Source organism: Camelus bactrianus, chromosome 21 (genome assembly GCF_048773025.1).
Source record: "Camelus bactrianus isolate YW-2024 breed Bactrian camel chromosome 21, ASM4877302v1, whole genome shotgun sequence".
NCBI lineage: Eukaryota > Metazoa > Chordata > Mammalia > Artiodactyla > Camelidae > Camelus > Camelus bactrianus.
The window spans coordinates 11,259,240-11,278,586 of record NC_133559.1 but is presented as its reverse complement, the minus strand read 5'-3'; the positions used below and the strand labels follow the sequence as shown (position 1 = coordinate 11,278,586).

Genomic DNA, 19,347 nt, shown 5'->3' with positions numbered 1-19,347 from the left:
TTCCAATTTTTGGCTATTATAAACAGTGCTGCAATGAACAACTTGAATATATATTGTACAGGTGGGGAAAGTGTGTCTAAAAGATGAACTCCTGGAAGTTTAATTCCTGCATCAGAGTGCAGGCCGTTGTATCTTTTTAGCTTTAAAAGATGCTTTCTTGAACATAGTATCTCCAAATTAAGCCTGCATTCTCAAAAATTTGCATACTACTTTGATAATACTTTCTCAAGTTATAAACATTCTTTCTGTAACCATAGGCAAGTTGGTGATAAATTTTGGCAAAAGCTTTTTGTAAATTTAAAAGTTAAATTATAAAATTAACTTTTCATATAAGCAGACATTGTTTTGAACTGAAGGATATGAAAAAAGTGGACAATCCTCCTGAAGTTTATGTAGTTGGGGAAAAAAAATGGATAAATGTGAAATAATTGTGAATACCAGGCAAGAATTTGAAGTTGGCTAATAACCAGTGGAGAGCCATTAAGTCCTTAAGTGAGAGAATGATACAAAGAAAATGCTGTACAATACTGTTTTGCAACAGTGTTCACTATACATGAAAGGCATGAATTGAGTAAATACTGAAATGAGGTGTTAGGTGTATCAATAATAATGCAAGTTTTAAAAATAGTGCAGAAGATTTAGTGCTCATGCTTATTTTCAACTCCATTGTAATACTCTCAATTACCACCTGGTATTTTCCTTATTAACATGCTTATTTTACTGTATTAATGTAAAGCCAATTGAAATACCTATAATATATGCCTGATATAACTATAGTCATGTTAGAGATACACATGTAAGCAGTCTAGAGTTGAATGAGAGAGTTAGCCTGGCATAGATACTAGATGATGGGGAAAAAGAACTTAATAAGGGAAAGATTTGATTTTAGAAGTTTAGAATTGGAAATGATCTTAGAGTCCCAAATTACTTACATCTTTGTAGTATGAGGACTAGAGTGTTGAAAGATTTTGAACAAAGCGATTTAGTGACAACTGGGACTGGAATTTAGGTCTTCTGACTTCCAGTGTTTTCTCCCAAATCACAGTACTTGTGTTTGAAAGAGCACAGTAGGTTTTGTACAGGTGTCATCTTAAAAGTCTGTACTCTATATGTATGTCAAGAAGACTAAGTACCTAATCTGGTGTTTGACACAGTGTTAGAAGCGTGTGTTCAGAAAGCTAAGGATGAAAGTCATGCAGTGACTTTTTTCATTTAGATGTGATTTCTCCTTCTAAACTTTATGGCACTTTACCCTTCTTTTAAGACACTTACTTTGTGCCATATTTACATGTGTCTGCCTAATCCTACCTCCAGCCTAATCCCCAGTCAGCTACCGTACAGCAAGGGCTGGACCTGATGTCTCTCTCTATCCTCCACTGTGCCCAGCACAGGATCTTAGACAACAGTAGATGCCTTCTAAATGCTAAGGTAGGTTTGTGTGTCTGAGGCAGTTGATGCATTCTGACAGATCTGAATAGGAGAACAATTCCAGAGGAGGGAAGGGACGTCTGGAGTTGTTTTTATTTGAGCCTCCCCCTCAACTTCACTCGATTGAGTTCTGTAGAGAGAAAAGGAGACCAGAGGAAGCAAATCTATTACTACTACATTCCAATTGCTCTCTTGCTTAGTCCAAGGTCCAAGAGTCACTTTTTCTGCCTGATTTAACTAACATTGAGTTTTAACTGAGTTATTGGCATAATGTCCCTTAGTCTGACTGTTCTAATGAGGAATAGGAAATGAGAGATATCCATTAGATTCTGCAGAGGAGCATACCTCATTAGGGACTGGGAGAGCAAAGAGCAGCCAATGAGTGCCTACTAAGTTTTAGGCCCTAGCCTATGAGGCAACAGAGGAAAGCCCTTGCCCTCATGGTGCTTAAATTGGAGGGAGACGGTAAAGATAAGCAAAATATATAGTATGTCAGTGGTAAGTGCTGAGAAAAATGGAGAAGGAAAGTGGTTAGGAAATGTATATGTATGCGTGTTAGAGGGCTTGAGTGTGCTATAACTGTCTTACTGATTACACAAGCATAGGTTCTGTTGTTTGCAGGCAGTTTGTCCCAATTTGCACCCACAGCTCAAGAAGAAATAATGAAAGACCCACTTTCCTAGGTAATGTAGGCAGTTGAAAGGAACGAGGCCAGGCCAGTAAGAAACCTGGCAGAAGATAACAGTAAGCTCCCCTCTGTTAGTTCAACGTTCCCAGGGAAAGACGAAAACGACAACAAAGCTTCCTGTCCCTTTAAAAATGGCGGCTCCGCACGGGCCACAATACCATTGGTTGCAGGAGGTAGAAGGGGCCGGGACGGAGGGGCGGGGCGCGCGGCGCCGCGGAGTCCCGCCTCCTACGGCAAGTCGGAGGTGGCAAGATGGCCGCCGCTGAGGGGGATAGTGGTGTCGGGGCTGAAGCGGACCGGGAATTGGAAGAGCTTCTGGAAAGTAAGAGCCGTTAATGGGAAAGGTCCGAAGGGGGCGGGTGTGAGAACCCGTACAGGGGGTTAAATGAGCCCGAGATATTTGGGGCTTGGTGAGAGAGGCTCTCCAAAGGTTGGAGGGGGCGGAGGGTCTGACTGCGACCCCCAAGAAAATCCCTGGGTCACCGTCTCCTTTCTCCGCTGCGGGAGCTGAGGAGCTCACTTTGGGTCCTTGAGCGGCCCAGAACGTTGATCTCCCTGCAGGAGGGGAAACTAACCCAGAGAACGTTGTTCCACAATCCCGCTCCAAACTCCCCGTACTTTAGATTGGTAAGTGCTTGAAGTCTAAGTTTCTTCCCGCCAGCAGCAGCACTTGGTCCTCGGTGGGCAGCGTGCCGGACACCCACGGATTGCTTCCATTAGCTCTTAGCAAGCCCGAAACGTGTCCTTCTGTGCACTGCCCTGTTCCCCTTAACACAAAAGATACGCCTTTTCTTCTCCTAGTCCTTTCACCTTTCTCTCACTAGGCCCCTTTCCAGTTCTTTCAACATGTCATAGCTCAAACCTAAATCCCTTCCCATCATTTTGAAAAACAGGGTGAGACGGCCTTAGGGGTAGGCCGTTCACCCTCTTGAAGAGAGAGTGGCTGTTCTTTTCTTCCTTAGCCCTGTCCTCCACTCCTCTTTTGGTTTCTTGCCCAGCGTGGGGCCAATGCCCTCACCCTAGGCTTGGCAGGCACAGTGGCAGTGAGGGCACAGGCTTTTCAGGGAAGAGGTGAATATTTTGTCTGTTGCTCAGTCATAGAGATATTGGTAGGCAGAAATATGAACAAAAATAGTGAGAAGTGCTAAGTGACTGTGTGAATTGGCACAGGGCTCTGCAGAGATAAGGCCAGAGGGAGCTGTAGGAGCTTTAGGGTGGGAGGGCTAAAAATTGTAGGATAAGAGAAGAGAGTTTAATGCCCTCCCATGGAGTGTAATATGGGGTCCCTCAGTTTGTACTAGTACCAGGACCCACGGGAAGCTGGGTGAAACATCTTGTGACTTTTGCTCTCTTGCCAAAGATTATTCCTTTTAGAGCTCTAGAGTGAGTTCAAGGGGTTAAGGACATCTGTGTTCTCTCCTCCCCTTGGGTATTTGTATGGGATTTCTAAGGAACCATTAAAGTATGGCAGGGAAGGCTCTGTGTAGATGGAGATGTCTCTGCAGAACTTCTTTTAACTCTCTTCTCCTAGCTCTGAGAGAGAGGCTTATTCCACCTTAAGAGTTTTCTTCCCCTTTGATCACAGTAAATTAGATAATGGAGAGGGAAGTGGGAAGCTTGAGGGGTGGGCCAGAGGGGAAGATTCAAAAAAAAAGGAGAAAATTTTCAGAAAGTTGCTGGTTTGAAAGATTGTTCTCTTAATGCTTTGCCCAGAACCCCCATCCCCGAGCCTTGCATCATCATCCATCCCCAATACACACACCATGTCTCTTGTCTCTGAAGGTGCTCTTGATGATTTCGATAAGGCCAAACCCTCCTCAGCACCCCCTCCTACCACCACGGCTCCTGATGCATCAGGGCCCCAGAAGAGATCACCAGGAGACACTGCCAAAGTATAAATTCTACCTGCTTAAGGGGTGGGGAGGGGTTGGGCATGCAGCTCTAAGAAGAGGTGGGGCAGGCCCCTGTGGGCCAGAGGGGATTTAAGGGAGGGTGGCTTGGCCTCACATTGCTGAGTGCTCTTGCAGGCCTCAGTCCTTGTGAAACAGGGACTTGAGATTGAGTAGGTTCCCTTTAAGGATGTTCCTTAAGAAAAGAGCGGATTTAAATAGTTGAATTGGGAACACCACTCCATACCTTTCCCTCAGTGGCCAGATGCCTTTCTGCTGTCCTCATTAATAGAGGTAGTCAGAATGTCCAATGGAGGTGGGTAGGAGGGAAGCACTGCATTTCCTGGAGCCACTGCCTGTGACTTCTGTCAGAGGTCATGTGCAGTGGGGTGCCAAGTAAGAGATGCGTTTTGTCTACCTCTCCCCTGCAGGATGCCCTCTTTGCCTCCCAAGAGAAGTTTTTTCAGGAACTATTCGACAGTGAGCTGGCTTCCCAAGCCACTGCAGAGTTTGAGAAGGCAATGAAGGAGCTGGCTGAGGAAGAGCCCCACTTGGTGGAGCAGTTCCAAAAGCTCTCTGAGGCTGCTGGGAGAGTGGGTGAGGAGGGGGCCCCAGACAACTGGAAATGTCTGAACAAGCCTCTTAGATCATGTTGCTCAAGGACACTACCATTTTTCATAAAGTTGATAGGAGTTATGATACTACTGCCACGGGATTGGGGAAGGGGATGGGAGGAGGGATGAGACCCTGTTTAATGAAAGGGGTGAGGTAGGTTGGAAAATAACAGAAAAGATCATTGAAAACTGACCATTTTAAATGTCACAGTGTTATTGTAGGTGTCATCATGGAGAACAAAGTGACACGTAGCACATGTAGATTTATGAAAATAACTATGAAGGTAACCATAGAGTATTCAAAGATTTGGAGTGCTGGTTGTTCACTAATAAATGCTCCATGTCCAAGCTGGTAACCAGGTCAGTCTAGGTCAAGCAAGCAGTTAAAATCCTAAATGACTTTGGCTCTTTTCATCTCTCATAGGCAGTGATGCGACTTCCCAACAAGAATTCACTTCTTGCCTGAAGGAGACATTAAGTGGACTAGCCAAGAATGCCACTGACCTTCAGGTGAGGGGGAAGAGATAGGGAACCACAAGGGGCCCACTCCCAGACTCTTCACCAGCAGAGTCTCAAAAGACAGACTCCCTTGGGTATCATCTCAAGTCTGTCCCTGCCTCACTATTTTGCTACAGGCAAGTTTAAATAGTTCTTTCCTGAAAGGTTGATAAGCATCCCAAGAAGGCAGTATGTTGCTGACCTCTCTTCCGTCCTTTCTAGAACTCTGGCATGTCAGAAGAGGAGCTGACCAAGGCCATGGAAGGGCTAGGCATGGACGAAGGGGATGGGGAAGGGAACATCCTCCCCATCATGCAGAGTATCATGCAGAACCTGCTGTCCAAGGATGTGCTGTACCCGTCACTGAAGGAGATCACGGAGAAGGTTTGTGAACTTCTGTCTATGCTTTTCCTTTTCATTCTGCATTGTATCAATTCCCACGGGCGACTTTGACTGTTTAGAGGCTGCAGCGATAGAGTAGAGTGCACAAGTTCATCTATTATTTTCTTTCTCCTTTGTTTATTTATTTGAAGAATAAAGCTACCATACAGAGGATATTTAAGGTAGAAGGGGAAATCCTTCAACTCTATAGTTTTCTATAAACTAGTCTAAGACTGTTGTCTGATCAACCCCTTCTTGCGTGTTCAGCTTCATTCATTTCTCCAACAAGGTTTCACTGAGCATTTACTAGCTTTGAGCTATGAACAATGTCAAGACTAGTTTAAATGATGGTCTCTGCCATCATATAGTGTTACTGAGGAGATTTTTAAAAGTTGTTTTGAAGGTTGTAAAAGCAAAATAAAGAGTATATGACAGAAACCATATGTGGCCCTTAAAGCCTCAAATATTTACTATCTGGCCCTTCACAGAAAAGTTTCTAGCCTCTGGTGACCATAAATGCCAGGTGATCTGGTTGAAGTTGGTGTTACTTCTTACGCTGAACTCGCTGATTTAGGTTTTCCTTCTGTGTCCCAGTCCCCTTTGTATTTTACTTTCTTCATATTTTGTTGCCCTTATCCATTATTCACTTTCGTCTTCCCAACCCATTTTCTCTTTCCTTAGTATCCAGAATGGTTGCAGGCTCACCGAGAATCTCTACCTCCTGAGCAGTTTGAAAAATACCAGGAACAACACATTGTTATGGGCAAGATATGTGAGCAGTTTGAGGCAGAGACTGCCACAGACAGTGAGGCCACTCAGAAGGCTCGTTTTGAGGTGGTGCTGGATCTTATGCAGCAGGTAAGGCCGCCTTTTGCCATCTGCCCACTGGTGGTGTCTACTTGGGTGTTTGGTGGAAGAGTTACCCTGGAAGGATGCCGCAGTCCAAACCCAGATGGAGGAGGGAGCACAAGAGAGGCCACTTAGTATGGTCCTCAGGAGAAAGCACAGAGACTATAGCTCAGATTCTTCCTTTGGGCTGCTATCCTATCTTCTGGGATTTTGTCATATTCTTCTTTCCTTCTTTTCCAGCTACAGGATTTGGGCCACCCTCCAAAAGAGCTGGCTGGGGAGATGGTGAGTGTATCATCTTATGTACTTTAACCTGAGCCCAAGTTTCCAAAATTCTGTACCTTTAGTGATTCCACCTATGGTGGTAATTACGGCCACTGGGGATGGAACTTCAAAGCTCTAACCTGAAATAGGAGCCATTATCTGAGTCCCTTCATCTCTTCTCCAGCCTCCTGGCCTCAACTTTGACCTGGATGCCCTCAATCTGTCGGGCCCACCAGGTGCCAATGGCGAACAGTGTCTGATCATGTGAAACACAACACGCTTTCCTCCCTGATTCCCAGCCATGGGGAATGTCTGGAGTCAGCAGAACCACTGGGAGCTGAGGCAGGAGTGTCGTCTACAGGAGTGGCCTGCCCACTGCCATCTGTCATCCCACCCAAGATTGTGCCATACCAGCTGAGGCTTTTCTCTGTCTTTCTAGGAATAAGGCCTGTTCTGTAGATCATTTCTGGGGGCCCTTTCCATTGTGGTTTCTGCTGCTGGCAAAGGCCCAGCTATGTACCAGGTGAAGGAGGGCATCCCTTTTGGGGCATGCACCTTCTTCCCTCTCCCAAAATAATATACACAGGGCCACACTAATGTTCATTTTTGTACCCAGGGTCTTCGTGCCTTGTCTCTGCTCCGTCTCTTGGACCTGGGGAGCAGGGACAGTCTCCTGTATTTTTATAGTTATCTAGGGCAGGGCCTTTGGGAACAAATGGGGAGAAACAGCCTGAGTTGGGGATGTAGGTCTATCACCAGACCCTCTTGCTTTCAGACTGTTCTGAATTCTCTGAGGGGAAAATAGTGGGGGCATCTAATCACAGTAGACTGAAAGAGAAGCCCTGGGATTCTCCTCTCTCCAGGTACAGAGCCCTTGACTCTGTTCAGCCTGAGAACTCAAGTTGCTGCCCTAGTTCTTTCTATAATGCTATGTGATATGGGTGAACCCGGCCCTTGACCTTTACCCTCTACCTCTCTTTTCCTCTCCTCTCTATTTTAAATACCTCTTTATTCCAACCCTTCTGTGAACCTAGGCTGTGACAAAAAAGGGCCCATCCTGTTTCCTCTCATCTAGTTCATCCACCATTCTTACTGCCCCCCCCCCGCCCTCTCCCTGGCAAACGTATATGATTATACTGTCAGGTCTAGGAAATGAATGACTGCTCTTCCCCAGATACTTTCTGGCTTATCTGAGACATCTGATTCCTTTAAATCCTGTCCATTGATTCAGGAAGGTGGCTTGGGAAAAGGGGGTGGGGTGCAGCCTGGGTCTTTTTCCTGACTAATAAATATTCTGAGTGAGGATTGTAGCCTGTTTTTCATCCAAGTCTTCTCCTGGTCTTTCTCAGCTTCTCGAAGCTGCAGTATGAGGAATGTTAGCAGACTAGTTCTGCATAGCTTTATAGTGCTGGGTTCCACCACCACCTCCCTTCCCCAGCTCAGTCTGCACCTCAGTTGGCAAAGGAGACTGAATGGCCATCTTTCCTCATTTTCTCTGAGTATTTCAATTTGGGAAGCCCTTCAATTGGTATTGTATTTTAACATTTCACATTATTATTATTAATGTTAGTAATATATTGTTAATGTGTTTTCTAAGTTATTTTTCTGTGAGCTGACCTTGCCCTTCTCTGTGAGAGCCAGGGGACCTGTGGACCTTGGCTGCCACATGTTGGTGGATACCCTGGTCAGACCAGCTGGCTGTCCTGGTTCAGCACTCAGAAAATAACTACCAGAGCAATTTTGCACTCATCATCTGTGTCGCTTTGAGCTCCTGACATGTCACTTTCCCTTGGGTTAAGACTTTTCACCCCTTAGAATCCCACACATTCTGTGGTATTGGCAAGGAAGGAAATGCTCTTAAGGCATCAGGCTGTTTGGGAAGGTCCAGCTACTGTACCTTAGAGTATGGAAGAGCCCAGGTCTGAATCTGAGATTCCTCTACTCTGCAAGAGATGGGGAAGTACAAGCAGACTTGTGATGATGGTCAGGACCTGAATTGCCAAAATTCTCTCCTTATAGCTCCCTCCAAACACTGCATGAGGACAGAGAGGAGGAGGGAAGAACAAAAGGGCCCCGCCTCTGAACCGTGTGCTGTTGGTCCTGCTGCCACTTTTCTTTTACACATTCTCACTCTGCTTGGAGAATCTAAACAGATGCCGCTTTAGTTTTGTTCCCAAGGCATTCATTTTCATTTTGATTTTGATTGAACATGATCAAATTGATCTCAGGTTACTCTCTGACCCAAAAATACTATTTGAATTATTCTAGGACTCGTGGAAAGATAGAATAGTCCTTCTCAAACTGTCTGTGGTAAAGGGTCAGGTTTTCTGTTTCATAAGTATCCAGTCCTTTATATACTAGTACACGTTCTGTGTGCAGTTCACACGTTGGGCTACCCACTACACAAGTCTGACAGCACCGAAGCGGCCAGACCCCTTTTGCAGGATAAGGCCACTGGTTATGCATTTGGATATCACAGCAATGTCAAAATGCTAAAATGTGTCTGAAAACTCTCAGTTTCTAACTTACCTTGTCGCAGACTGGTAAAAAAAAACTGTTCACAGACCAGTACAAGTATTACAGCCACCTGAGTAGGGCCGCTCTGGGGCTCTCCTCAGTCTCTCCACAGCTGCGTCAGCCAGACCGGATACATTTCTATATGTGTTTTTCCACGTGAGGTTTGCTTCTGGTGAACTTTTTCTTCAGCAAGAATGTATCACTATAAGGACATTCTCTACTATTTTTCTAGCCTTCCTTTTCTGTTACTTAAAAATAACTATGACAAAGCTTACATTTAAGCTGTATGTGAAGTGTTATGCTGCTCTGAAACTTTAAAGGAGGTGCCCCTTTATTCCAAAATTCTGTATGTTAAAAAACAAGTTTGTGGTTGTTCGAATGCTTTCATGAATTAAGAATCAAGTTACACAGAATTTGTGATAATGGGGTCATTTTCCTGTGATTCCAGAATGTTCTGGCAAGGGCCCCATAAGGGGCTTGTAATACGCTGTTTAGATGGCTTTTGGGGAGCTTAGGAAAAACGATGGCCCACAGTAAATGGGAGTTGAGATGACAGGCTATATGAGGAATGATGAGAAGGCTTAGAGGATGTGGGTATGCAAGAATGAATGCATATTACACTGCAAAACCACCCAGTTGACTATGTTTCTTAGGAAGGCCTTGGGAAAAATTTTTTTTTGTAAAGGAAAGGCACTAATGAAGGGGTCACAGCATCTTGGAGAAGTTTAGAAGTAGCTGTCTCTGTGGGTGGAGACTGATGCAAGGGGATATTTAAGAACTGTTTCCCTTGGAAATAGTGGGGATGATAGGATCCTGGCATAGCAGAAGCCAAATGGCAACACTGAACTCTCAGAAGCAGGGTGGGTGAATTTCTATAAGGGCAGGATGGTCCAAGTGGAGATGGCTTACGGAATATGGGTGGTCCTAGGAACCATATAGATGGACAGCCAAGGAGGGTATTGATTTACATGTAATTAAGAACGATCAGGGATGGTTGAACAGAAGGATGAGATCAGTAACTTCAGTGAAAAGTCACAATTTCTTGCCCAGTTTCTAGGCCTGAGACAGTTCTCTGATCAACCTATCAATTGAAAGCACCATTTACTTAGTTAACCATACACTAGGGAAAGAAAACTACCCAGGGTTTTTTTGAGTTGGAATACAGGGTCTGAGGTGACACGGATACCCAGGGACCCAAAGCACCACCACAGCACCTCTCCTCCCTGGACCCCCCCACCCCCGTTACAGTGGGGAAATAGGGGATCAGATAATAAAGAAGTGCTTACCCAAGTCTGTCTTACAGTGAGTCCAAAAACCCACTTTATGGCCATTTTTATAGTTTCTAAATGTATAATCAGAATGGACATATTTGGCATATTTCTGTCCATAGTTGGACAGAAAGGCAAGTAGAAGCCCCTGGGGGAAATGGCAGCACTTAATTACACTCTTAAGAACTTAAAAGGATGCAGGGGTGTTGATCCCCATCTTAACCTCATTTAGTTTCACCTGTCTGGCCTTTGTGAAAACTGGAAGGACTCTGGTGGATTACAGTGGACTGCTGCAAACTTAAGCAAGTAGTAGTCCCAATTGTCCTATGTTGGATGTATTTTTTTTACTGGAGGGAGTACACAGCCTTTAGTATAGGTATGTGGCTATCGATATATACTGTCTGGCCTTTTTTACAGAAAGTTTGCTGATCCCTGACCTAGTGAGTATGTTCTTTAAATACCAATCAGGAAGAAGTATCCGAAGCAGTTTGCAGTTGCAAGTAATGGGCAACAGTATATGTTCACAGTCTTGATCTAGAAATATGTTAATTCTCCCCATCTCTGTCACAGTATAGTCCAAAAGGACCTGGATATTCTGTAAAATATCACATTTGTTTGCTTTCTTAAGTGTATGCTGCTGAGGTATTAAGGATATGCTAATGAGATCTGTATCTGATCTGTACAAGCAGTATCAAGTATTCTGTATTCCCTAGTGAGACACATAATACTCCAGAGGGTGGGAGATAAATTCTTCAAAAGACACAGGGCCCTGCCACATTGGTTAAGTTTTTAGGATCTGGAGCATTCTGGGACATCCTGTCTAAAGTAGAGATAAGTTATTGAATCTTGCATCTTTTACTCCAAGAAAGAAGCACAATGCGTTGGTAGGCCTCTTCCAATTTTGGAGGCAGCATATTCTGAACTTGGGAAAGCAAGAAAGGCCTCTCTGGCAGGTCCAGGCTATGGTACTGCTTGGGCCATATGCCCTGGAAAATTCCATGGTACTAGCGGTATCTGGTAGGAAAAGATGTGTGTGGATTCTCTGGCAATCCACAGTAGAGGAGTTTCAGCACAGACCTCTAGGGTTCTGGAGTAAGGTGATGTTACCTGCAGTAGAGAAAGTTTCTCCATTTCAAAGCATCTCCTGGCATATTATTAGGTCCTGATAGAGATTCAGTGTCTGACCACAAAATACCAAGCAAACAAGTGACTGTTGCTGAGTAGCCCATACAACCAGCCTGTTATTGTCAGGCCTGCCAAGTCCCAACATTGGATGGATACAATAGCAATATATATTACAATGGAAATTGTTCATTTTGGAAGAAGCCCAAATAAACTTGGTGGGCACAGGTAAGTAAAATTGAGCAAAGGGCCCTGGACCGCCACATTACCAACATCTGTTGCACTAATACTTTTCTCTTAGCTCGTACCCATGGCAACCATTTGAGGGAGGAAAAAAATTCAGGTCTAGTTTGTGGATGGGTTAGGCAAGCCAAATATGGACTGCAGCTTCTCAACAACCTTTTCCAAAGTGGTCCTGAAAGACAGTGATGAGGGGAAATTCTCTCAATGAGCAGGGCTTCAGGCAATTTACCTGACCATCCACTTTGGAGAGAGAAGTGGCCTGAAGCAAGGATATACATGAACTCACAGTCAGTGGCTGGTCGTTGGGGGCCCAGAAGGAACAAGGTAGGAAAATGGGGGGAACTAGGTCTGGTGCAGAGCCTTTGGGTGGATCTATGAGTGGGACTTGAAAGCATTCACCAGAAGAGTGCTAAATAATATCCACATGGAGAGGATAATTTAGTTGGGACGAACTCAGCTATCCCAGTTCTTGTACAGTGTGTTTATAAATAGATTCACCATGGTGGCAGAGATGGAGGCTGTTTTATTGGCCTGTTAATATGGACTCCTCTCTCACCCAAGGCTGACCTAGCTACTGCTATGTCCAATGTCCATCTTGTCAGCATCAAAGAGCAGTGCTGATCCCCTAGTTCAGTACCATTGTTCAAGGAGAACAGCCAGCCATTTGGTGGCAAATTGATTACATTGAACCTTTTCCATTCTGGAAAAGGAAAACAATTTATTCTGATCAGGGCTGATAAATATTTTGCTTGGCCTATCCTGTCTAAAGTGCCTGAGCCAGTACTACCATCCAAGGACTCAGAGATTTGATCTACTGGCATGGGGTCCTACACAATAATGCCTTGGAACAAAGGACCCACTTAATGGCAAAGCAGGTATAGCAATGCGCACATGACAGTGAGATCCACTGTTCTTACCAAATACCTTTTCATCCAGAAGCTTCTGACCTGTTAGAGCGGTAGGATGGCCTTTTGAAGTTCATTTGTGATACCAGCAAGGATGGAGTGCTGTCCTTCATGATACAGTATCAATCTCCATGACTTTAATAGGTGATTTATCCCCAGTAGGTAGAATTCATGGGCTCTGGAGCCCAGAGATAGAAATAAGAGTGACCCTATTCAACATCACTTCCAGTGATCCACTTAAGGAATTTGTGCGTCCCATCCTTCAACTTTAAATTATGTAGGTCTAGAGGCCTTGTTTCCCAGAGTGGAGATGCTTCTACCAGGCACAGCAAAAATCTCAATAAACTTAAAGATATGGCTGTCATCTGGTCACTTTGGGTTCCTAATGCTGATAAACTATCAGGCAAAAGAAGTTACCATAGTGTCTGGTATAGTAAACTGTTTGTTATGAGGAGGTAGGATTACTACTACATTATGAGCAAAGAGTAAAGTGTTTGATGCGCATACGATCCCTGGGTTATCTCTTGGTCCTCCTATACTCACTTTTAATTGTGAATAAGTAAACAGGTGCAGCCTGATAGGGCATGATCTCCAGGGGCTCAGAACCTTCAGAGATGAAGGCCTAGATCACCCCACTAGGAAAATCATCTAGACTAACAAATTATAGTCAAGGAGGAGATGAATATAAAATAGGTGGTTTAGAAAGGAGATGATGAATATCATTTGCAGCTTCTGGACCAACTGCAGCAACTCTTGTGTTTCCAAAAATTATGACTAACCTGACTGCTGGAGAAACTGCCTGAACAGAGTGAACTTAATGTGCAAAGCAAATGGATCTGTGCAATGCTAGAGGTAGACCATAGTAGGCATTGTTTGTACCCTGTCCAGATCCCCTTTACCAGGAAGTGAGTGTTGGCTGCTGATAGTTCACAGCTGCATTCTCTTGAGAATTGCGCTCTATGCCAATAGGAGCCACTTCTGGAAACCCCTAGAAAGTTGTGCCACAACCTGTGGGTGGTGACAGCACCACAGCCAATGGAATGATGTCAATTCCTGCAATGACGTCATCTGGGATTCTGATAGGGATTGCACTATCAGTGATGATATGCAACCAGTAATTGTGTTATCAGCAAATGACACTAGGGTACAAAATTCCTTCCTGCTTTGAGGTAGGACAAATATGCCATTTGTGTGCCAAGAGTTCCCAGTGGAAGCTAAACTTATCAGCTGAACCCATATCTTTGCCTAACTTTTCCCTCATCCTGCTTCCCTCACTCCATTACAGCTTTTACTTGAGGGCACTCCCTCAATAAACCACTTGCACAGAATCCTTTTCTTGGACTCTGCTTCTAGGGAATCCAGCCTAAGACAGGAGAATGGTGGTGTCAAGTAAGAGATTTGAGTTTGACAAAAGGTGGAGGAAAGAACCAAAGTGAGTTCCATCTGGGAACGTTAACATGCCGTTGGCTGGAACAGAAGGGAACATCCTCAACCTGGTAAAATGCAACTGTGAAAAATCTACAGCTAACATCATACTTAAAGATCAGGAACAATACAAGGACATCAGTTCTCACCACTTCTAGTCAACATTGTGTCAGAGGTCCTAGCCAGGGCAATTAGGCAAGAAAAAGAAAAGACACTTAGATGGAAAGAAAGAAATAAAACTATATTTGTAGATGGCATGGTATAGGAAATCCTAAGGAATCCACTAAAAAAACTACTAGAACTAATAGGACTTAAGATCAATTTACAAAAATCAGTTATATTCCTATGCATTTGAATGAACATTTCAAAAATAAGACTAAGAAAACAATCCCATTCACAAAAGCATCAAAAAGAATACTTAGGAGGAAAAATGAGTATTTAGGAACAAATTTAACAAAAGAAATGCAAAACTGTACTGTTAAAACTACAAAATATTGTTGAAAGAAGGAAGATCTAAATAAATGGAAAAACACCCCGTGTTCATGGAGCACAAGACTTAATATTGTTAAAATGGCAATACAGATCTTCCTTGATTTATGGTGGAATTACATCCTGATAAACCCATCATAAGTTGAAAATACCTTGTGAATGCATTTAGTACACCTAATATACCAAACATCATAGCTTAGCCTAGCCTACTTCCAACGTACTCAGAACACTTATATCAGCCTGCAGTTGGGCAAAATCATCTAACACAAAGCCTATTTTATAATAAAGTACTGAATATCTCATAATTTATTGAATATTGTACTGAAAGTGAAAAAGAATGGTTGTAAGTATATTGATTGTTTACCCTTGTGATCACGTGGCTGACTGGGTGCCTCAGATCACTGCTGCTGCCCAGTATCATGCAAGAGTATCATACTGCATGGCCCAGGAAAAGATCAGAATTCAAAAATCAAAGTACAGTTTCTACTGAATGCTTATCACTTACACACCACCATAAAGTCAAAAAAAATCCTAAAATCCATTGTCAGTTGAGGACTCTCTGTACTCCTGAATCTCCAGATTCAATGCACTCTCTTTCAGAATCTCATCTGACTTTGTGGAAATTGACTAGCTAATTCTAAAATTCATATGGAATCACAGTGGACTCAGAACAAGAAAATAATCCTGAAAAAGAAGAATAAAGGAGGACTCGCATTTCCAATTTTAAAACTTAACTATAAAGCAATGGTAATCAAAACAAGGTGGTATTGGCACAAGAATAGACATAGATACCAGTGGAGTAGAATTAAGAGTCCAGAAATAAACTAAAAACTCTATAGTCAACTGACTTTTTTATGAGGGTGCCAAAATCATCCAATGGGGAAAGAATAGTCTTTTCAACCATTGTCCTGGGACAACTAGATAGCCATGTGCAAAAGAATGAGTTCAATCCTTAACCTCATGCCATATACAAAAATTAACTTAAAATAGACCAAAGACCTAAAAGTAATAACTAAAACCATAAAGCTCTTAGAATAACACATGGGGTAAAACCTTAATAACTTTTAATGGCTAAGGATTATTAAATATGACACCAAAAGCATGAGCAACAAAAGAAAAACATAGATAAACTGGATCTCATCAAAATTAAAAGTTTGTGCTTCAAAGCACACTATCAAAAAAGCACAAAGACAACCCACAAAATGGGAGAAAATATTTGCAAATCATAAAGGACTCGTATCTAGAATAAATACTCTTATAATTCCATAATAAGACAAGTAACCCAATTTAAAAATGGGCAAAGGATTTGAATAGACATTTCTCCAAAGAAGACAAAAAGTCCAATAAGCATATGAAAAGATGCTTGACATTGTTAGTCAGCAGGGAAGTTCAAATTAAAACCACAGTGAGATATCACTTCACACCCATCAGGATATCTAGAATCAAAAAGTTAGATATCACTTCAACTAAAAAAGAAATAACTCTGGAATTTAAAAAAAAAAAAGTTATGGTGCAGCCACTGTGGAAAACAGTATGGAGATTCCTCAAAAGACTAGGAATAGACTTACCATATGACCCAGGAATCCCGCTCCTGGGCATATATCCAGAAGGAACCCTACTTCAAAATGACACCTGCACCCCAATGTTCATATCAGCACTATTTACAATAGCCAAGACATGGAAACAGCCTAAATGTCCATCAACAATTGACTGGATAAAGAAGATGTGATATATTTATAGAATGGAATACTGTATAGCCATAAAAACTGACAACATAACGCCATTTGCAGCAACATGGATGTTACTGGAGAATGTCACTCTAAGTGAAGTAAGTCAGAAAGAGAAAGAAAAATACCATATGAGATCGCTCATATGTGGAATCTAAAAACAACAACAACAACAACAACAAAAAACCAAAAAATAAATACAAAACAGAAACAGACTCACAGACATAGAATACAAACTTGTGGTTGCCAGGGAGACGGGGGGGTGGGAAGGGACAGACTGGGATTTCAAAATGTAGAATAGATAAACAAGATTGTACTGGGAAATATATACAAGATCTTGTGGTGGCTCACAGCTAAAGAGAATGTGACAATGAATGTATGTATGTATGTATGTTTATGTATAACTGAAAAATTGTGCTCTACACTGGAATTTGACACAACATTGTAAAATGACTATAACTCAATAAAAAAAAGTTTAAAAAAAAGTTAGATATCAAGCATTGGCAAACATGGGGAGAAACTGGAACCTTTATACACTGCTGGTGTGAATGAAAATGGTACAACTGCTGTGAAAAGCAGTCTGTCAGTTCCTCAAATGATTAACATAGGGTTAACCATATGACTCAGCAATTTCATTCCTAGGTACATACCCAAGAGAAATGAAATGAAACATATGTCCACACAGAAACTTGTACAGAAATGTTTATAGCAGCATTATTCATAACAGCCAAAAGGTAGAAGCAACCCTAACATCAATCAATAGATGAGTGGACAAGCACAGTTGTATATCCATGGAATAATATTTGGCTGTGAAAAAAAGAATGAAATACTGATGCATGCTACCACATGGATGAACCTTGAAAACATGCTAAGTGAAATAAGCCAGAGACAAAAGGCCATGTACTGTATGATTCCATTCATATTAAAGTCCAGAATGGGGAAATCTATAGAGACAAAGTAGATTAGTAGTTTCTTAGAGCTGGAGAGGGATGGGAAGATGGGAGTGGTGATAGCTAATGGGAACTGGGTTGCTTTTTGAGGTGATGAAAATGGTTGAAAATTGACTGTGGTGATGGTTGTACCAAGAGCCATTCAGTTGTACACTTTAAATGGGTAAATTGTATGGTATGTGAATTTCATCTCAATAAAGCTGTTTTTTAACAAGTGCCATTGGTTATCAGGTATGTCAGTCTAAAGCTTGAAGGAGAAGACTGGGTTGGAAATAAAGACTTGGAAGTCATCATTATGTGGATAGTAGTTTAGACTGGGAGAATGGATAAGATCACTTTGGAAGAATATGTAGAATGAAGAGGAAGAGAAGCTCATGAAATAAATGATCAGAGAGATATAAATAGAACTATGGAACATAGTGTCAGAGAAATCAGTGCAGTTGAATATCTAGAAGGGGTAATGATTATCACAACCTCAAATGAAACAGGAAAGCCCTAAATAAGAAAAAGAAGATTTGGTAATAGCAGTTGATTTGGTGGTAATAGCAGTGGTGTCTATCAAAACAGTGAGCACAGAAACCAGACCACAGAGGAGGAGACATAATCTCCATAGCTCCACTCAAGTCACTCTTGTCAAGGTCTTAAATAACCTCCATGTTTCCAAATCCAGTGGTCAATTTTCAATCATCTTAACCTCAAACTCTTAAACAGGAATGGGGACAGTTTACAGTACCTTTCTTGAGACATTAAAAAATTTTGTTTTCCTAGATTCCTTGTTCTCTTGGTTTTTAAATTCTATTTCCTTGTTGCTCCTTTTAAATAAATTTTGCTGGGTTTTCTTTCTTTCTGACCTCTACTAGTTGGATTGCCTCATATATATACATATATACATATATGTATATATACATATATATATGTATACATATATACATATATGTATGTATACATATATACATATATAGGGCTTGCTCTATAGACTTTCTTTTCTTCCACATTAACTAAGTGAATGCTTCCCATCCAGTGGCTATCTATGCCATTTATATCCAATTGTCCCTTCTCCTATGAGCTTCAGATTCATATTTCCATTGTTTACTTGGTAGCTCCATTTGGAAATCTACTAAGCATCTACAGTTTAACAGGTTTAAAATAGAACAGGATATTCCCCCCCCCCCAATCTTCTGCCCACCACCTCCCCAGGGTTTTATCTCAGTAAATGGCATTACTGTTTGTCGTCCTTCTGCTCAATTAAAAAAAAAAAAAACCTGAGAGATTTTGACTCTTTATCTTGCACTCCATATTCAATCTATTAGCAAATTACCTCTCTCACCTTCAAAGTACATCCTGAATCCAACCACTTCCAATTATTTCCACTGCAACAGTAGTGTTGCAGGTAATCTGCAATAGCTTCCTAACTGGTTTTTCAGCTTGTATTTTGCCTTCATGTGGGTAGCTCTCAGTGAATCAACCAGAGTGGATCTCTTCATTTATAAATTGGATCATGTCACTCTTACTCAAAACCCTCCATGGCTTCCTTGTATTCCAAGCTCCCATCCTTGGTCTATAAATCTGTAAGTGATCTGGCTCCTGATGTCTTTCTCCAAACTAGTTTCCTACCTGCTCTTTTGCCACACTAATTTCCTTGCTGTTCTTTGAATACACCAAGCACATTCAAACTTCAAGTGCTTTTACCTTGCTGTTTCCTCTATCTAGAAGATTCTTCCCCCAGTGTGTATGACTTACTCTCTTACTTCAGTCTCTATTTAAATGTCACCTCAGAAGAGGGGGTCCTTCCCTGAACCCTGTATGTAAATGAGCACACCTACCCACTTTTACCCTGCTTTATTTTCCTTTACAGTACTCTTCATAACTTAATATTGTCTGTGTTTTCTTCTCCTCCCCCTACACTCTCAACCCCTGCACTAATAAATAAGTTCCATGAATGCAAGAATTTTGGTTTGTTTCATTCCCTCTACAGTCCCAATACCTAGAACAGGGTGTTGCACGTAACAGGAATTCAATAGTTGTTGATGAAGTAATGAAAGAATGAATAGAACGGTCAGGCATTAGATAGCTACTTTGTGTTTTGGCCC

At 42.1% G+C, this 19,347-nt stretch overlaps 1 protein-coding gene across 2 annotated transcripts; it reads left to right on the top strand.

The window, feature by feature from the left end:
* Positions 1 to 2,311: 2,311 nt before the first annotated feature.
* On the top strand, positions 2,312 to 19,197 carry PEX19 (peroxisomal biogenesis factor 19). 2 transcript variants are annotated; one of them, XM_074349683.1, is made up of 8 exons: positions 2,312 to 2,438; positions 3,899 to 4,008; positions 4,437 to 4,602; positions 5,044 to 5,129; positions 5,340 to 5,501; positions 6,180 to 6,356; positions 6,588 to 6,632; positions 8,631 to 19,197. In XM_074349683.1, exons 1-8 carry the CDS (start codon positions 2,369 to 2,371, stop codon positions 8,649 to 8,651), a joined length of 837 nt encoding a protein of 278 aa, XP_074205784.1. In that variant the 5' UTR covers positions 2,312 to 2,368; the 3' UTR covers positions 8,652 to 19,197. The 2 variants fall into 2 exon arrangements, with proteins under 2 accessions (XP_074205784.1, XP_045373086.1); XM_045517130.2 differs by lacking the exon at positions 8,631 to 19,197 and adding an exon at positions 6,796 to 7,914.
* Positions 19,198 to 19,347: the final 150 nt, after the last annotated feature.